General features: G+C 38.7%; 2 protein-coding genes across 2 annotated transcripts; both read right to left on the reverse strand.

Annotated features, from left to right (window-relative positions):
- Positions 1–615: 615 nt before the first annotated feature.
- On the reverse strand, positions 616–4,797 carry mpc1 (mitochondrial pyruvate carrier 1). The gene is made up of 5 exons (XM_042500533.1): positions 4,618–4,797; positions 2,640–2,643; positions 2,231–2,327; positions 1,800–1,932; positions 616–1,492 (listed from the first exon to the last, which is right to left on the reverse strand). Exons 1-5 carry the CDS (start codon positions 4,686–4,688, stop codon positions 1,468–1,470), a joined length of 330 nt encoding a protein of 109 aa, XP_042356467.1. The 5' UTR covers positions 4,689–4,797; the 3' UTR covers positions 616–1,467.
- Positions 4,798–10,152: 5,355 nt separating this feature from the next.
- On the reverse strand, positions 10,153–17,079 carry LOC121958676 (fibulin-7-like). The gene is made up of 8 exons (XM_042507802.1): positions 17,017–17,079; positions 13,657–13,816; positions 13,404–13,574; positions 12,709–12,834; positions 11,296–11,484; positions 11,066–11,203; positions 10,683–10,818; positions 10,153–10,516 (listed from the first exon to the last, which is right to left on the reverse strand). Exons 1-8 carry the CDS (start codon positions 17,077–17,079, stop codon positions 10,153–10,155), a joined length of 1,347 nt encoding a protein of 448 aa, XP_042363736.1.
- Positions 17,080–19,512: the final 2,433 nt, after the last annotated feature.

Consider the following 19,512-nt stretch of genomic DNA (forward strand, 5'->3'; position numbering starts at 1 on the left):
TTTATTGTTCATAACGTGCAAGTGCAGGGAAACTGGTTTAGGTTCTGACCATTTTTTTCTATAAATGTGGAGTTTCCCAAAAATTTAAAGTTCAATCATTAGTTTTCAAGCATATCTTGACTAAAATATTGCATTACAACATGTTTATTTTAACATTTATCATTCGTTTCCTTTTTAGAAAGTTCACCTATTTGTTTAAAGATAATTATGCAGAAAATGGTGGTGAAATATGAATAAATATTGAATATGTTTGTCCATGTCTCAGCAGTTGTTTTTATATAAAGGCTTAATTTAAAAGCTGACGTGTACACATACAAAAAGAAACATGACACCTGAAACAACCATTAATTTCCAGTTTCAGTCTGATTTTTACTTGATAACTTTGTTGGAAACATATATAAGTGTTCATTTAACAGAGGCATTGGGTTAAGAAGTGCAAAGAGTAAATACAAAGCAATGGCCTCCCAGACATCACCATGGTGAATTATCCAACATTGTAAAGGTTAACTGATCCTTAACAATGACCGTCCAAAAGGAATTTGAGACAACAAAGTATCAAATAAACAACTGCTAATGCAAAGATGAAGTTTGCAAATAAATCACTCATTCTCGGAATTGTGTTCAAGTTGGTTATAGCCAGTTTATTTGAACAAACCCAGAAAGTCAAATCATTAATCAGGGAAAAATAATGTGAATTATACATGACAATAAATTAATGTGAATGACATGATTACAACAACACACAGTACATGTTTGGTCAGCACTGACAGAAGCAGCTTGTCTTATTTATTACACTGGAATAAAACCAGACCAAACTGGATCCTCTTACACACTCCATTTCCATAATACAGCGTAACATCTTGCTGAAGGGCAAAATAAACAGAAATCTTAGTTGTGTGTCCTCTGCGTTTAGGTAAAGGTTAATGAATGAAAGTTCATATGCTTAGCAAGTGATAATCTGCCACGGTGTGGACATATTTGCACAAACTGACTTCAGGCTAAGTTCTCTAAAATACCATTATTATTTCAATTACTAAGGTAAGAAAAAATAAAATGGGACGACTGGTGAAAAGTGATTGCTTTAGCCTAGTCTGAAAGTGTGCAACACATAGTCCATCCAGTGCAAGGCAGCTAACTGTCAGGCTGGTTAGCTGAGTGCACATTCACCTACATTATATTTTTGTGTGTCATGTTGAATATTGAAAAATCTAAAAAAAAATTACAGTTGACCTAATTTTTGGAGAAAAGCATCTGCTTTTTTCTGTCTGTGTAATAAAAAGTGACTAAAACTTAATGAGGATGATGAATCATGGTAACATCATTTTAAAAAATGGTGCAAGTGCCATGGTTTCAGGGATTAGACGGGACGTTTAGATGCATTTGTTCCGATGTCCAGGTTTAGGCGGTTGTTGAAGCTTCGCAGTGCCACTCTGCCTTTGAACATTTTGCATCTGCTTTACTCTGCCACTAAGATTTCATCTTCTTCTCCATGCTGTAACAATACAGAAACAACCACAGTGCTTACAATTCTGTTTTATCCCATGACCTTAATTTAAAAGATGATTTCAGATTTTCAAACCTTGATTTCATTATCCTTAATCTTACTGTCATATCAAGAGCAAAAGGCATGCAATAACATAAGATTGTTTTTCTTTAACATAACTCTTACGTTAATAGTGTCAAAAGTCATTGCGGCAAAATAAGAACCAGGTTGATAAAGACTAGAAATTCCAACAATTTCTTTCCAACGTTTCAAAACATGATTCACAATGACAACAGAAAATCAGAATACTGCTTACTTGTATTTTATGAGACGACTTCCCTGGATTAGCTGCGCTGACTCGTTGGTCAGATGGCAAGCAAACAGTAGCCAGTTGCGTGGCTGCACCTTGTAGGCGAACCTCATGAAGAGGATGGAATAGCAGCACAGAGCTGAGAAGAGGGAGAAAAGACACATGCTTATTACAGCAATGTTTTCTTATAAACCAATTACTCCTGCTGCACTTATTCACCAAGCCTAACTGCTCTTAATAAAGGGGGGGGGACCACAGCAACTCAACAAGAGTTGTGATTGTAGTTTCCTTTAAAGAATCTTTGATTTCTAACCTTGAGATAAAGTACAAAATACAAATCTAACCCTGACAAAGATATGCAGAAAAGGATGGGGTTATTGTCTGTTCCCTGCATGTGTACATCTGGGTTAATCAGTGCATATGTCTGCGTGACTTACCGAAGGTCATCCTGCCACTGATGATCTCAGGGCTCTTCTTCATATCTGTGATGGCGGCTATTGGAAGACCCCAGTTTGCCACAGGACCCCAGAAATGCTGCACAGATACACGCAAAGTGTCAAAATATAGTTTGGACAATAGACTGTATGGACATTTATCTTTAGCTGGTTGTGCAGTAAAACATAACTTTAAAATAACTACCATGTGAATACTTAATATTGAAGTTTTTTTTTTTTTGAATCTCATTATAAAAACTACTGATGTCACAAATATGAAGTAAAAAAACATGACAGTAAAGATTTGGAAATTATATACCTATACTAGGTACGAGACAATAAGATAGGTAGCCATAAATCAGCAGTCAGTCAAAGACGTGGGGGGGCACAGACAAAAACAATGAGTACTTACCGTGCTGTTGAACAGATTATTTTTTCAGGGACACATAGAAGAGAGAAGAGCATAAACACAGATAAGTCATACTGATATGTGCCAAAGGACACAAGAGCTGCTGCCACCTAAAATAGGTCATTGGTATGTTGTTACAGGCCCTGATGAATTAAAAAAATGACCACGACTCAAACAAGTTAAAGAGCCCTGTTCCTGCAGGGAATAAAATCATCCGCTTTGTTTCCACCTGACTAAATTAGGTTATAATGAATAAGGTTACATTTTAGCACCTGGATTAAAATATTTAACTTCGCTTACAGTCAAGTGTCTACCACAGTATTCATAACACGAGCTAAAGGTTAACATATTGATTACTGTATTTTCTACAGAGTGACGAAACACACCACCAAAATTGTCAGAAAGCCAAAGAAACACCAGAAATGGTACCAAAGGCCATACGTGATGTGTGCCTCGCCCACATCTACAGTTCGTTTATTTGACTGTCTATCGGTTTTTCAAGACGGTAAAGACAAAACTCTTCAAATAACAACCCTCAGATGACCATCTTTATCTGTGACAAATGTAAACAAAGATGGCCTCTTGCGTCACTGTGTCATCATTTAGTCTTTACCCTAAATTTCAGGCGGGCTGCTCCTCTGTAGCAAGTGCACACACCACCGGGACATCATGTACACATTAACTAACATCTTGACAAAGAGTCAAAAAGTAATAAAAGTAGCTCAGTCTACTTGCCTTTGTCACTAAAGTCATATTTGTCACTGGCCAAAATCTTCAAGCATGACACAGTTTAACCCTTGTGTTCTCTTAACTTTCTGCATACACTACTTTGCCTAAGGGTCAAAAATGACCCACCTGTACTTAACCCATATAATAAAGCAAATCTATTTAGCATGAAGACACAACCTGTCAATAACCACAAATTTTGTGAATATCTAGGTTTTCTCTCTTCACAGTGCAGAAAGACTGCATTTAATCACTGGAATCCACTTGCTTTTATTACAACATACCTGTCATAATTGTTTTATTTACTAATCTAGGGGCTTATTATTAATAATATTATTTCTAAATGCACTGCATAGGTGTAAACGTAATCTTTTAGCAGGATATATGACTTCTGTAGCTTAAGAAGGTCAAAGAAATGTGCAAGAAGTAGTTCTGAATGCATTTTGTTATGGGGAAACAATAACAGTCTTTGCATATTTTACTGTACAATGAGGACAATATGCAAGTTTGTGGGCATGGACTTTGCAAATGTATTTCTGTGTGAGTGAGTGCAGGTGTGTGTGCTTTTTTAATTTTTTTTTTTTGTGGTATGAAAATGACTTTAAGCTGCTTTCACTGAAATATGAACAAAGACATTGTTTCACTTTTTAAAAGTTGGGGTCATTCTAGGTCATCGAATTTCAAGTTGAAAAAAAATAAGTTAGGGGATTTTCTATATTGTTAAACATAGTGTCGGGTCATTTTGGACCCATAAAACGACATAAGTGTTAATACAACGTTGCTGTTATTATTATCTTGCAAGTTAAGACCTACTTTAAAGGTTTTTTGACTTTGTTAGGGGGGGTTTCTTGAACAAAATACAGCATATATTTCCCACTGAGTTTAAATAACATTAGTTTAAAAACAAGTTTATCCACAACCTCTCCATTTACAGCCAGCCTCATGAACTGGAGAAACAAGTTCACTGATCGCTGCTGACCAACGTCAGGTTACAGCGAGCCAAACTGTCCTTGAAATGTAGCAGAGAACCGGAAGAAAATACGAAAATGTAACACAGGTAGCAGCAAATAACTCTTTTTAACTCTTTTCTTTTTAAATGTTCATTTGACTTTGTCAAAACGTCTGGACTGACGAAGACTGTACATATAAACAGCTGTTAAACATGAGGTAACGTTAGCCTGCTGTAAATCAGCCAACAAGCTAACGTCACTTTAGCATGAGTGCTAATATAAATCTAACCGCGTTCATCACATACCTCATCAAATAATCCCTGAAATCTTTGCTCTTCAGGTGGTCGAGAGCTTTCCGTACCACAGTCCCTGCCATGGTTAGGTGCTGTGCTGATGTCTGTTTTGTCTGAGAGGAGGACTGTTTCTCTGCTGAAGGGCGACTGAACTGAGAGCTCAGCTCAGAGGACGACTGCTGCAGTTTCCGACCATAACATTGGCGCTTTACGACACTGTCGTAATGACACGGGTCAGCCTCTAGAGCTCCTTTGGGAAGAAGCAGTGAGACCTTTTATAGTGATATATTTTGTATTATACATTTTTATTGTGCGTAAATATTTTGTTGTGTTTGCTGTGGTCATTGACTTTTTAAATTGTTTTTTAAGTGATCTGTACATATTGATTGGGGATTTTTTTTATTTATTTATTTTTATTTTATTTATTTATTTATTTATTTTAATTAAGTGATCTTATTGCATTGTGAATATGTTGTCTTTTCATGTAAAGCACTCGGTGTATGTAATTTCTTGCATGAAAGGTGCTATACAAATAAAGTTTATTATTATTATTATTATTATTATTATTATTATTATTATTATTATTATTTGTTGCAAGTAAAAGTCATGTATTTAAATATTTACTGAAGTAAATACAAAAGTAAAAGCAAGCTTTGCCTACTCTTTATGGCCCCTTTTAATTTCTTTATTTTTTAAAAAGAAATTAAACATTGATTTTTTGGACTAATAACGGCGCTATGAGTGCATGAATGTGTTCATCTTTTTACATTGCCACAGGTGAAGGTAAAGGGAGAGCTTATTTTAATTACCTTATACAATGCTTGATTAATTAATACGAATTACAAGCCTACATCACTTTTTGTTAGTTGATTGAATTTTGTATTAATAATTAAATTTTCAAAAAACTCAAGCTATCAAATAAATGTAGTGGAGTAAGAGTATAATACCTCTAAGACTGACAAGTAGACTATGAAGTAAAATGTACAATGGTGAAATGGAGTAGAATGTGGAATATTCAGTACAAATACCTCAAAATTGTACGTAAGTAGGCTACAGCTTTTGACAACATGTACCTAGGTAAATTCCACTACCAACTACCATGGATGATGGTCTAGATAAAAAAAAAAACTCTACAAATATGAAAAATAAGCGCTTGTCTGTTATAGTCCATGGCTTCAATATATAATAGCTGGAAGTCACATGGTTGATGTTTTTTGAAGATCTTTTGAGCTGTCTTGGAGTTATCTGCAAAACATTGTGAATAGAAAAGACCCCACCCCCAACACACACACACACACACACACACACACACACACATATTTTTTTAAAAAATTTTTTCTTCTCGAGAGCCATTTTGGAAAAACCAGTGGGGAAAAAGGCAACACAAAAACAGTACGATACTGCAGAGCGCCCTCATACATAGGCTCCTGTTGATGGTGGGTCTGCATAAACATGCAGATAAGAAGATGCCGCTATTATTAGTATGCATCTGTACACATTACTGCATGCAGACTGTGTCTTCTAATGCAATGCAGCAGTCTCTGAATTCAGTCTCTTGCATTTCATTGCATCTAGATTTTTTTTGGTTAAATTCTATCTATAAACAGTGTAATGATGCTTGTCTCTACACAACTGACACGATGAACTCAAAATTACAATTAGTCAGAGGGAGATTCAACAAGGGAGGAAAATATTGATCACTCAGTAGCTCAAGCGGACACCATTTGCTCATGCTGACATTCAGTTATTATGCTAAGTTGTGTCTCACTCCCACATGATTAATTAAAATTCCCAAGCATGTTTTTTCACCCACTTTTAGTTATCTTTAACAGCGGCTTTACAGTATGTTCAAATGAATATGAAACAATTATTATATCACACAAATATGTGGAATAAATGGAGAGGGAGAGGAGCGGACCCTAAACTAGGGTTAAGATAATGTTTTTTCTTTTCACCCTTTCTCTAACTGGTAATGGTGGTGCTCCAAACTTTGTTTTTCTAAAGTAAAACTATTAACATTTACATCGATGTAGGCCTACCCCACATACATGCAGAGCAACATAGGTCACTGTGTGAAACATTGTTAAATTTACTATTTTCTGAATATTATGTATTACATATGCACTTTAATTACACACAAGAGTGATGTATATTATAGTGTGTATTGTGGGCTTTGAGGACTGAAGTTGTATCCACTGAAGTGGTCCCAGCAGCAGAAATGATGAATGCTTCTCCCCATAAAGAGATGCTGTGTATATTTACATGCAAAGCACAACAGCACAACTTCATTGATTATTCAAATCTTCAGACACACCAACAGGATTTGTCAAAATCTAATGTTAATTAATGTTCTGTTTTCTTTTACACATCCCAAAGATCTCACACACACACACACACACACACACACAGCTGCGGGCCAGGCGCCAGGTTAAAGTAACTGAGGGGACTATATTTTCTACTGCATTATGCTTCTCTATAATGGACCGTTGGTATTGTTATTTGTGGGCAAGATTGTTGGTGGCATTATTAGTTATGTTTGAGGGCTGCAATAAATTTAAGTGCACAGCATGTCTCCTGTAGGAGCAGGAGGGGGCAGTGTAACACCTGAGTTTGAAAATACACACCAGCACAGGTTTTGTTTTGCAATGACTGCAAGACATAAGCCATAAGCACAACAATAAATACTTATTGATGTCTGACTGTACAATAATAAAGTGTGCACTCAATAAAAAGAGAGCCGTGATCAGGTTTTTGATCTACGATTTGAAAATTAAGTACTCTTTAACCTCATACCCAGTTTGCTCTGTAGCACAGGGAGGTTTAGCTTCCCTGACCACAGCAAGTGTGGGCACTACTGTCATGCCTGTTATCCCCTCTCCTTCCTTCCTTGCCTCACCTGCATGCCCACAATAAATGGCCCCAAGCCAAACTGACTGTGGAGTCCTGTCTGCTCTCTCCGCAGCCTCAGCAGACCCCCTCTCACTCTCTTTTGTTCCTCTAAACTTCAGAGGACACCGAGGTATTCCCCTTCAAAAGTAAGTACCAGTGATAGCCCGGCCTGCTGCCAAAGACAGTGTGCTGGTTTCTTATGACTGTACCACACAACCAGACTGAGATCAGGATATTGATTTCAGTCCCCGGACACCCTGCCAGCACTCATTAGGAGCAGTTTTTATCTGAATGGTGAGACTCAGCCACACTGGGGAGAGCAGTAGAGAAAGGGTGGTGGAAATGGAGGAGTGGGGATAGAAGGATGACAAGGTGGATGTAATATGATAAGGTAGTGGTGGGGAGGAGAAGAGGGTACAGTGAGGGGGGTGAAAAGTGGAACACCACAGACAAAAAAAATTAGGCTCTCACAGGCAGACTATCTCAGAGCTCAGTTAGTGTTTTTATAAGTAAAAAGCACAGAATGCTGTATATCAGTAGAGGAGGATTTCATTTGGGTTTCATGCTGAGGCAAGATTAGAAAAAACTTTGGATAGTGGATTACCATTTTACGTGAATCCCTGAGGGACATGCTTAAGGACGACCTCCCATTCACTTCTCCCATTGCTTATTCTTCCATTAAGACAAAGGCAGCGATGGAGTGAAGAACAGTAAGACGTCTATTCTGCTGTGGTAATAAAGACAGCAGTTTTTAATTCAGCCTGCACCACTCAGCCTCTGACTGACTGGCGAGCGTGAATCGTCTCCTATTCAGTCCTCTCTATTCAGCCATCACTCTCTGTCTGCCTCCCTATCTCTGAGCATCTTTTTTCTTCACTCAGCGTGCAATCTCGTTTTAGGATCCTGTGGCTAAAGCTCCCCCGCCCCCTCAGCCGTGTCATCGGTGAGCCTCAGCCACAGTTTGGAGCCCCCTCTGCAACTAAAGACATCCTGTTTGCCTCCAGTGAACCTACACTTTTCCTCACTATCATAGAGAGGCACTTTCTTTTTCAGACAGTTGTGTAATGCCAAGGAGTAGATAGATCACTGGTGCAGCACAGAGGTGACACATTTCATCACACTTCTCGAAAATGCCTCGATTTTTCCAAATATATATACCTCCTCATGAAGGGAAAATCATCTCACGTAGGCTACCTTATTCACAGGGTGCATTTTTTTCTGTGTGTACTTGTTTTTCAAATTTAAAAGTTAAAGTTATTCATGCACTGTAAGAACACAGTGGCTCTTTGAGCAGCCTGTCTTTGGCTGTCTGTCTGCTGAACAGCAGTGCTCTGTACTGCGAGAACTGAAGTGTTTCCCAAACAGCCACTGCTCACATATATCACTGCTTTTACGTATATATATTAGACTGCTCTTACAGCTTATTGCATAAGGTAGAGAGTGCATTAAAATGAAATATCAAGACATTATAGCAAAGCATTTTATGCTTTTGCAAATAAAAAAAACTGAACTTTCTAGAGTTTATATGGTGTTTTAATGATTGTATTATAGAAACTTGAATATAAATAAAACATTATAGAAAAAGAGAATTACAAAATCTTAACACACAGTGATTACATGTCCAGTATACATAACATAAAAGTCAACAAAGCAGGACCTTCATTCCCAAAAATAGCACTTCTCTTCAGGGTGGATCGTCAACATATTCTACTTTCTCCAGTTTAATGCTGTTTTAGTGTTTGCTACATTATGCTATTCACTTTTTTTATTATCTCCTACAATCATTTCTATATTGTTCAATAAATATATTTCAGCTCATCCATACAAAACTCTTATTCTTGTAGTAAAATCAACCAAAGATACATCACTTAGTTTGTATCTCTATGGACTCAATGTGATGTTGCAGCAACATAAACAGCAACAATCACCTCCTGGTAGTCAAATGGCAATTTATTTCCATTGGGGAGATATATGAAATCAGCAAATTTGTATATTTCTGTTTTCGTTTTAGCCGTATCTGTAAGATATATGATAAAACATGGAAGTCCGACCTATCTGATGTTTCTGCTGTTCTTTATTTAACGTTGCCTTGCTAGCATGTTTGATAAATCAAATCTACCGGCATGGACGCTAAGCAATGTACTGCTGTGGATGGGGGCTGCAGCAAAACAAATTTTAGCCACCTAAAAAAACAACCTAAAAAACCATTACATTAGTTAGAGTGTGTGCTGTATTTGGAATATTTTCACCGTTTTACCTTACACGCTAGCTGATGGAGGCAGTGGTAGACCAACAACTCACATGATTTTCATATAGCAAAAGCTTAAACTGATATAATAATTTTTTTGGTGGGGCTTTTCTACCTGGAAGTTATCATAAACAAATTTTGTGATACGGTCTATAGCTTATCACCAATGCCCCTATACGAAAACATATGCTGCACACAGCTGTGCAGGACAGGTGTTAATCCATCCATCATCTGAGAGTCAGTATGTTTATTCATGTTTTTTTGTCAGAAAAAGCACACTTTAAAGATGGTCACCACTATAGATTAGATTATATCACATCCATGACCAAATATAGAGTCTTTTGCTAACTCCAAACCGGAATTTTGTGCGATCTTCGTGCTCTTCCAAGTGAGCTTCCACTTTCATCCCTCTAGAAGTCATACGGGGAAACAAACATGGTGACTTTGGTGATATACCTCCCCAGCTGGACTCGTCTCTCCAGCTCGCTCATTTCCACCTCCGCCTCCAGCATGGCAGGCCCCTGCACAGGGCTCACCAGCATCAGCTGACCTGTCAGACGGTCTGAACGCTGGACCGTGAAGTGGCGCCGAGCTTGCCTTCCCCCCAGTAGGGAGAAGCGAAGCGTGTCCCCCATTGGACGTAATGCTGAGACCCTGAACATGACGCGAGGAGCTGACAGGTTGGACACGACAGCCAGATAATGATAGGAGAAGGAGTTTGGGGTCTGAGAGCATGCCTTGTTGTCCACAGGACAAGGGTTACGTTCACAGCGCCTGGTAAAAAAAAATAAGAGATGGCTTTCAGAGGAGTCAAAATAGTTATACTGTCAAGTTTTTATTTGGTCCAAGATGTCCTCACTGTGCATTTCAAATGAAAAGTCTTATTCGTACAATCTGGAGTAAACTTCGATGTGAAAAAAAAGATAAAGATAATGCTCACATAGGCGATGTCTTGACATATGTAGCATTAGGGATTTTAGGGCAGTCCACACGAACACACTGGAAACCACCGTAGGTATTAATGCACATCTGGTCCTTTGTGCAGTTGTTTTGTCTGGTTGCACACTCATCAATGTCTGTGAGGAAACATCAACACAGTAAGACACTTATTCAAACAGAGGAGTTTGTTTGGATCATTCACACCGTATGACAATGAAAAGTCTCCAGTTTTGGGAACTGGAGGCATTTTGATAGGAGCCATTTTTTATTTGTTGTTATCTTGCGTTTTATCAGCAACATTTGCAGAAAATGTCTTGTGGTATACTCTCTGTAATATTGAGTGCAGATTTTTGAAATTAAGTAAAAAGAAAAGACAAAATTGACCTTTACAGCTGCGTCCATCACGGGTCACATTGTACCCGACAGGGCAGGAACAGCGATAACCTCCAGGGGTGTTAACACAAGTATGTAAACACAGTCTCCCAGCCTGACCATTATGGAACAGCTCACATTCATCGATATCTAAAAGTGAACAACACACACACACAGTTAACGTCTCACATAGAAACATAAATGTATGAATGGTTTAGTTACAGGGCACTTATTAGTAGTACCAGTGCAGGTGTAGCTGTCCCTGCCAGAGATGGTGTATCCCGGTTCACAGGTGCAGTGGGTGGTCCCCTGTGTTATAGTGCAACGTGATGGACGAACAAAGGGCCCAGTAGTGGCAGCTGGCAAGGTAGAAGCAGCAGCAGCGGTGGCTGGGGAGGTGGCTGCAGAGGTGTTTGTCATGGTGACAAAGACTGAATGAGGAAGACAAGAAAAATTTAGATTTTTTTTCATTTTTTCCCTGAATTTCTGCTTTCTTTTTATTGAATAGTTTCAGCCAGGAGAAAGACAATAATGGCAGGGGAGAGAGAGGGGGTGACATGCAGCAAAGGGCCCACGCCAGAATCAAACACAGGCTGCTGCAGTGAGGAGCCTTGTTACTGTACATGCTTTACAAGGTAAGCTATGAGGGCACAGTGTTTTTCTTTTATCCTGTGCTATAGTATTTTCAATCAACTTAAAGTTGTCTTTTTCAGTCCAGTGAATTATTCAGAGCCTTAACCCCATGTGCAGGTAAGTACAAATTAAACTTTATGTCATGAAAAAACTCCAAAATTCAACAACCAAATATTTATTACTTATTTTTGTTTTACCTCTTCTTTATTGCATTTTCTGTGTAGGCCTATAACCCCTAAATTTGTTTTAAGCTTAGTGCTGACACAGCATCAGCATTGCATAGTGTATCCACTCAAAAGCACTGACAAGTTTGATTTGTCTTTTGGATATATTATTTTTTAATTCAAAAAATATTATCAGACATAATCATAATTTTAAAATTCTGAAATTGGTCAAAAAAAATCCAGTACTGTAGTCAGTATAAAATCTCTATATGTCTAACCTGATTTGTCATCATGCACCCAGGTTTGCAACGCTTTGAAACTCTGCAGATACTAGCTCTCATAAGGCATCATTATTGATTGAATGAATGAATGAATGATTGAGTCTAGTAATGATGGTCAGATGATGAATGGTAGATTGCTACACAGTGTGGGCCATTATCTAATAAGCGACAGAACTAAAGTAACAAACTGTATGTACATGTGCAAATGAAAAATAACTACAGAAAAACAACACACAGGGCTCCGGAGAATCACTGTCTACCATCCACATCAGGGAGGAGACAACTGCCATTTAAACCAGCATCATCTTGGACTACAGGCTGGAATTTAGGTATGTAGTACTGGCTTGTATTGGAAGGGCAAACTACTGGCCAATATAATCTTCTTTAGCAGAGTGGGAGGATTTGGATACCAGCCTATAAAAATATGCTCTGCAGTGGAGTGTTGCCTATAATCTTTTTTTTGGTTGCATGTATCTCCAAATATTAAGGTATCAATGCATTTGATGTAACCCAAGACCAAAATCCTACAATGGTAAGGTAAAACTACATATGTGTGTGGTCAGAGTATAATACGTACATGTTGGCAGGGGGCTTTGACAGGTAGCTCCAGCCCAGCCTTTGGCACAGACACAAGAGAACTGGTTCACTTCATCCACACATGTCCCACCGTTCAGGCACGGAGAGGACGCACACTCATTGATGTCTGAGGTAAAAGACAGAAAGTAAGGTTATTAAAGGAGACTCTGTGGCTACATTTGAACCTTCTAGATACAAGGACATATGCAACCAAATATCTTTGAAGCTTGAAGATAAAGGGGACGTGACATCATTGCATATGCATGCTGGAGAGTAAATGAAGACAAAAAGGAGTAGATGAATTGGGAAGCCCTGTCTTGATCAAACAGGTTTGGAGCTGTTATCTTAAAGTGAGCGAGCTGTCACAGGTTTGAATATCGCATGTCACGGCATTCAATGAGCTCTGTGGACAACGAGCGGAGGACATAAAGACGAAATATGATCACAGGTCACATCTGAAAAAGTATCTCTAAATTGAAAAATGGTGACATGCATAATGCACAAAAAGAGGAATGGCAGCAGAGAGCAGGAGAGGAGGAGGTTACAAAAAGACGATGACAGGGCTGTAAAAGTGACCAGTGGGGCAGATAACAGGATGAGTGATGGTCAGGGTGAAGAAGAGGAGAAACGTTCAGGAGGCGGCAGTGAACCATCACAGCGAGGCCCGATAGCAGAAGCTCTGCGTTGGTCTCTCACCTCGGCAGGTAGGCTGCTGGCCGCTCCAGGTCAGGCTCTCCTGACAAACCCTGCTCTCTGACCCCACAAGTTCATAACCAGGGTCACACAGAATGTGAACCTCATGACCCACACTGTGTGACTTGCCAAGTTTCCTGCCATTGATGGGTGCGTCCAGTTTTGGGCAGGTACCTGAAGGTGATAAAGAAGCAGAAGGGCGGAAATTTTAACATCTAACATTTGATAAATCAATCTTTCTGAGGGGTTTGCTTACTGTTGATGGCTCTTGTGCTCTGCTTCCCTGCACTGCCCTGCATCAGGTTTATTTTCTTCTTCAGGTTGCGAAGGCTCTGTAAGTATGAGGCTTCATGGGCTGAGAGAAGCTTCTGGACCTGCTTCAGAGAGCCCTGTATCTCCTGTCTACTTGGACAGTCCTGAAACAAAACAGACAGGATAACTAATATTAATTGTTGAAAAGTATTTCACATCAGCTTCCTCAAAACTATAATTCACTGACAAGATTAATCTGTCTTAGAGTTTATTAAATATACATTTTATTTAGGAAGATGCTATTTGCACCCAGGTATATATTCCTGGGCATCCGAGAAACACTAAAATATGTCGATATTGACTAACTCTGGACTCAAAAACCAGTCCCTGGTGTAAAAGTCCTCTGATTAACCAGATCACTCAAAACATCTTAATACCTTTGTGGACTGTGTGGCTCTTTACACTACATCAGCTGTTTTCCTGGTGGTACATTTCTGAATTTTTTCTCGTAAAAGTATCATTTTCACCCCAGAGAATATCTGAGATTGACTGAAACCTCTTTGCCCCCATCCTCAACATGTCAATGTGACGAGTACTAGCCAATCACAGCATGTTGTTTGTTCCACAATATTACAACGTGAATGGGTGTTAATAGCCAGATAACTGTGAGTATTGTCACACTGGTGTAAATACACCTTTCATTTTTTAACAAATAAAAGTGTAGCCACATAATTGCAAGTATTTAGATGATCAGGATGGTATCAAAGACAGTTGCCATGTCTCCGCTTCTACCCAATGTTTTTGGCTTAGACTCTCATCTTGTATTTTACTTGTGTAATTTTCTTTGACACATCTTTTATGGACATTGTTGGAGGGAGTCAGAAAAAATGAGCTATTTTCACCCAATACCCTTCTACGCCGTATGAGCATATAAGAGTCTATTACACTATTATTTTTTTAATCTTGAAAGCAACAGAAACACTAGACTTTCTTTCAGTCTCCTTATGAGTTTTCTTTAAAAGGAATGCTGTTTTGCTGAATTTATGAATACAGAAAAGCTACTATTTTGGTTCAGGTAAGTTAAAATAAATATTTGTTCACATGAAAGAGAGACTGCAGGACCACAAGCTGGTGATGTCATTGATGTATTAGCTGGAGAACTTACTTCCCATTCATTCACAAGACTCAAAGTGATGTTGAAGATTTTTGCTATCAAAAGATCTTTTATTTATTTATATATTTTTTTATAGCATGTGAGTCAGAAAATATATTTACCTTCAACCACACATTCTCCATGTCATCACGCTCAATTATGTTGCAATTTTTTTCTCTTTCTTTCTCTAATTGAAATTTTGAGCCACCAGAAAATCATACCTGCATGTTTTCTTAATGTACGCACTGAATGTTGCTTAAATGACATAAATCACCTATGGATACTTGAAGTTACCCTGCCAATTTAAATCTATTGCTTCATAACTGTGCAAGCTGATGGTTTAATTTAAAAGTAGACTATGAAATAAAATCCTGCCTTAACAAATCTAGTCAGCTCCAATGCATGTAAACAAATGACACCCTGCAGAGTGAGTGCCTTTATTGAATATGTGCAGCACAGAGGTTGGGCTGTTAAATGAGCGAGTAAATGCCATTGGATCAGATTATGTTTGGCCACTGTAAGCAGGAGCCTCCTCCTTTCAAAGCTACTGTAACTCAGTCATAAACACGGGACCAGTCTCTCAAAGTTTAATATACTTATGATGTGGTTTTTAGGTGTGACCCTGCATGGATGTTTGAAATCTTGATTACATAAAGTTATGTAACTGCCGTCTGTCATTTTAGGAGAGGCGATGAAATCAGCGAAAGCTATCTTTATGATGTGGTAGATTTAGGGTTTAGGGTCAGTAAGTCGGGTATAAACACCCTCAGCATAAACATCACCTGCATCACAAACTCCCTCACTATTGGCTGCAGAGCCGAGGGAGTGATGCCAACTTGTTTTCTATCCATGTCCTCTTCAACAGCGTCATTCTACACCCTCGGCCCCGTCCTCTCATGCATGTTTTCAGACAACCAATTAGTGTTTTCGTCCAGCCGGGGTTATGTAAGAAGAGTCAATATTTGTTGAAAACACCTTTCTGATTTGGACAGAACTGGGGTTTGGAGAGGCTTCAGTCAGTCAGGAGGGACGGCTGGTGTTTATAGTGTAGCTGTCAAAGGCCTCTTTCTGCCCGTGCTAAGCGACATTTCTCATGGCTTCATGTGAACTGGGTGAGGGTGTGTAGGAGGCATGCAGGACTAGAGTTCAATATTACAGTACAGTACAGTATTAAATCTCAAGGTTATAGGTTTATAAACAGATTTGTCTGATTACTGAAATTAATTGTGAAATACCATCAGCCTGTACAGACACACATAGCAATCTTAATTAAAATTATAAGGTTCTGTCTGTGCACTGAGCAGTTTTGAGTATTGACTTTCAAAATTTGGTATTCCAAATAGAAAGAAATCTTACTAACCTTTTTGTCTGCTACATAAAACATCAAAAAATGCATGTAACTGCAACTGTAAACCCCACCTTGCATAGTGTTAATTCGTTGTCAGAGAACTAGAATATATGAATAACTCAATTCAGACAAAAATTCCAGTTATAATTCTAAGGTGACGACACAACTAAAACACTCACATTCTTATGGACCATTACATACACAATAAAATGTGCTGCCGATCTCTTTGTAACACACTTAAACAGACATGCATGTAAAGCAGCACGGGCATATTGAGTGTATTTATTCACTGGAGCCGCTGAGGTAGTAATACTCAACTTACAGTCAGCCGGCTAGATGCTGACAATTTTCTAATTTACAATAAAAAAAAGAGTCACACGTTTTTGCTTGAAGAGCATACACCAAAATATCATGTTTATAAAAAAAAAAAAAAAGGCCCCGGGTAAATCCTCTGGGACCCCTGAAAGATGTCTGTGCTAATTATATATATATTAATTGTTAATGTTTGTTTATTAATCGACCCCTGGCCTCCTGTCAAGTTGTAAATGTGTCAGATCAACTTAAATATCCCTGCTTGAAGGTCTTGTTCCTGAAGTTTGCATGCAAAGAGAAGGTGACTCAAGGTTTGATCTGTAAAAAATGTTTCTATGTGATGTCAAGTAAGGACATTCAAAGAGGGAGCTGTTGTTAGAAAGGTTACTCAGATTTAAGCAGTTTTTGCCTTTCAAGCCATGCACCAGAGGCATATTACAATCAATTAATCAATTCAATAAATAAAACTGTCTCCGTGAGTAAGGCTTTCAACATATTAAACTGAAATTATGCCTCATACACTAATGCATTGTGACACTGTATTCACTCACCTGTCCAAAAGTAGGATGTAGCGAGCAGAAACACAACAAGGTGATGACAATCTCAGCAATCATGTTTCCACTGATCCAAATCCAATGCAGTCGACGGTCAGTCCTCAGACGTGTTAGAAGTTGCAGGCAGTGTGAACTTTGCGTGTGTGCAGGGGCTGCAGGTGAGAGAAGGACCACAGTTGGCAGTTGGAAAAAGCTGCTGCAGAGCACCGCTGAGGAATGTTGGGTTTACTCTTCAACAGCCAATCAGGTAAAAGAGACTTTAAGAAAAATGTGACCACATTATTATCCCTTTACTAAACTTGGTGTGCACTTCCTTTCCGATCAAAGTAGCTTAGTTTATATCTTGTTTATACAGAAGTGGAAGAAAACTGTCGGAAAAATATGTTCTGAATCGTACATGATCAGGCTTATATTCTACTATCACTAGTTTTTAATGTGTTCGGATGTTAAAGGTTTGGTTATAGCAAAAATCATGTAAACACAAGACAAAGCACAACTAATAATGTCATGTTGTGTGTTAAATAAAAAATTCAGATTTTGTAGAGAAAAGTTAAAATAATCTGTTAAATGTACATATTGTACATTTTATCTGATTAGACTCTGTCAGCTCAACATAAAATCAGAATGTGACCGACACAATGTTCGTTCAGCTTGGAGAGGAGCAACAGAGAAGCTGTGCCCTCTGCAGGAATATACTCATAGATGCATTTCTGAACATTTTATTAATTGGTCTGAGCAACATAGGACAAATTTTTCTCAGGTTACAAACAAAGGGCCATAACTGACATGGCTATAACATGACAGTGGACTCTGAGCAGTGATACAGAGGAGTCAGAATACTTAGAGATGAGTGAAGATAACAGGTTATCAGTATTTCCTTTTATACATTATTACAGAAGACAGATGACAATGGTGGTTTACAGCTGTAAAAACAATAATTTCCTTATTTTTTCAAACCATATACAGCCTATCACCAATATATCAAAGAAACTTAACACCCAGCTCCCCGATGATTGTTGAAACTCACCAGTCTTCACTGATGATTAACAAGGGTCTTGGGGGTCCTCTGACTGAAAACACATATTTTCCTGCATTCTGGGGAATTTTTATGCACCAATTTGTGTCTTCTCTGCATCAATTTATGGTGTAGATCTCTTAAACCTCTAATTTTGTAAAAATAAAAGTCCCCAGCTACCGTCATGTTTTTACTGGAAGGTACGATTTCATATGTTTGAAGTATTGATGGAGACGTGTGTCCCAAAAACTACCCCTGTGTAGGTGTTAATATGGTTGAATAGGGAAAACTACATGCAAACTTGCTACTGAGAAATGTTTTCTGGGTAGTTGGATTGCATCTGTCCATGCTGACAATGTCAGCAAAGTCAATATTACATGGCTTTTGAAATGCTTTGCAAGTTGTATGTATCATCAGCATCTTCTTTTCTACTGTCAGCTACGAAGGAATTAAAAACGCATATTAGTCTACGGACAAAACTGTCTTTGTGGAGAATCTGATCATTTAAATCCGATGGTAAAGACGCGAGTGTTTCTAAATAAGAGTTTGCAATTGAACTATGATGCTGTAGAGAAAACATTTTGTTTATGGACCTCCATCCTCAGTGCATGCAGGCGACACCACCGCAGTTCAGAGAGAAACGAGGAGGCTGAGGCTCTTGAGTACCGCTCCAGCAGGAAGCTTACAGTTGTTCCTCTGATTGTTGGATTCACCTGAGAAATCATCTTAGTGGGTGGCCGTGTCTGCTTGAGCGCAGAACATACTGTGTGTGAAGCTGTCGTTTAGCTCAGCAGGGTCAGACAGTCCTTTACTGATGCAGCAAAAATCAAAAAAAGAGATAAGAAAGAACTGTGCAGCCTGGGGACTGAAATACATTCAGCCCACAGGGGAGAGAAATGACTGTGAGTCTATTGTGTCACTCTGCAGTCATTTCCAGACACTGAATCAGCCCACAGTGTGTGAAACATGATTCATGCTTCCCACACTCGGTCCTTAAAAAAAAACATTGTCACTATGTTTAAACAGACACCCAGACAGCTCCATCCTGTACCTTTCAACACTCACACCCATCTGATCACCTTGTACAACATGAAGTTGTGCCGGCTCAGGTTCTGCTATACCTTGAAATGATCACAAACAGATTTTGCCTAACAATAAAAAGGCCCCCTGCACCTCAGCCTGCCTGTAGCTCAGGAAAAAAAACTACATCTGCAGTGACTCATCTGAATGATGCAGTCTCTCAAAACAAACGTCCCCATTTTACAATGAATGAACACAAACACTTGACAGAGAATTAAGCTTTCTTTTTGTTGAAATTGGGAAATGATGATAGAGAGGATTAAACTGTTTATGTACTGAATGACTGTCTGGCACTAATAGAAAGTAGTATTTACTCAAGTAGTATGTGTTCAAATGCCATACTCAATGGTGTGACTGCAGTTGATGAGGTAGATGGATAGGTTACAGAGGAGGAGGTG

The sequence above is a fragment of the Plectropomus leopardus genome, chromosome 1, assembly GCF_008729295.1.
Source record: "Plectropomus leopardus isolate mb chromosome 1, YSFRI_Pleo_2.0, whole genome shotgun sequence".
NCBI lineage: Eukaryota > Metazoa > Chordata > Actinopteri > Perciformes > Serranidae > Plectropomus > Plectropomus leopardus.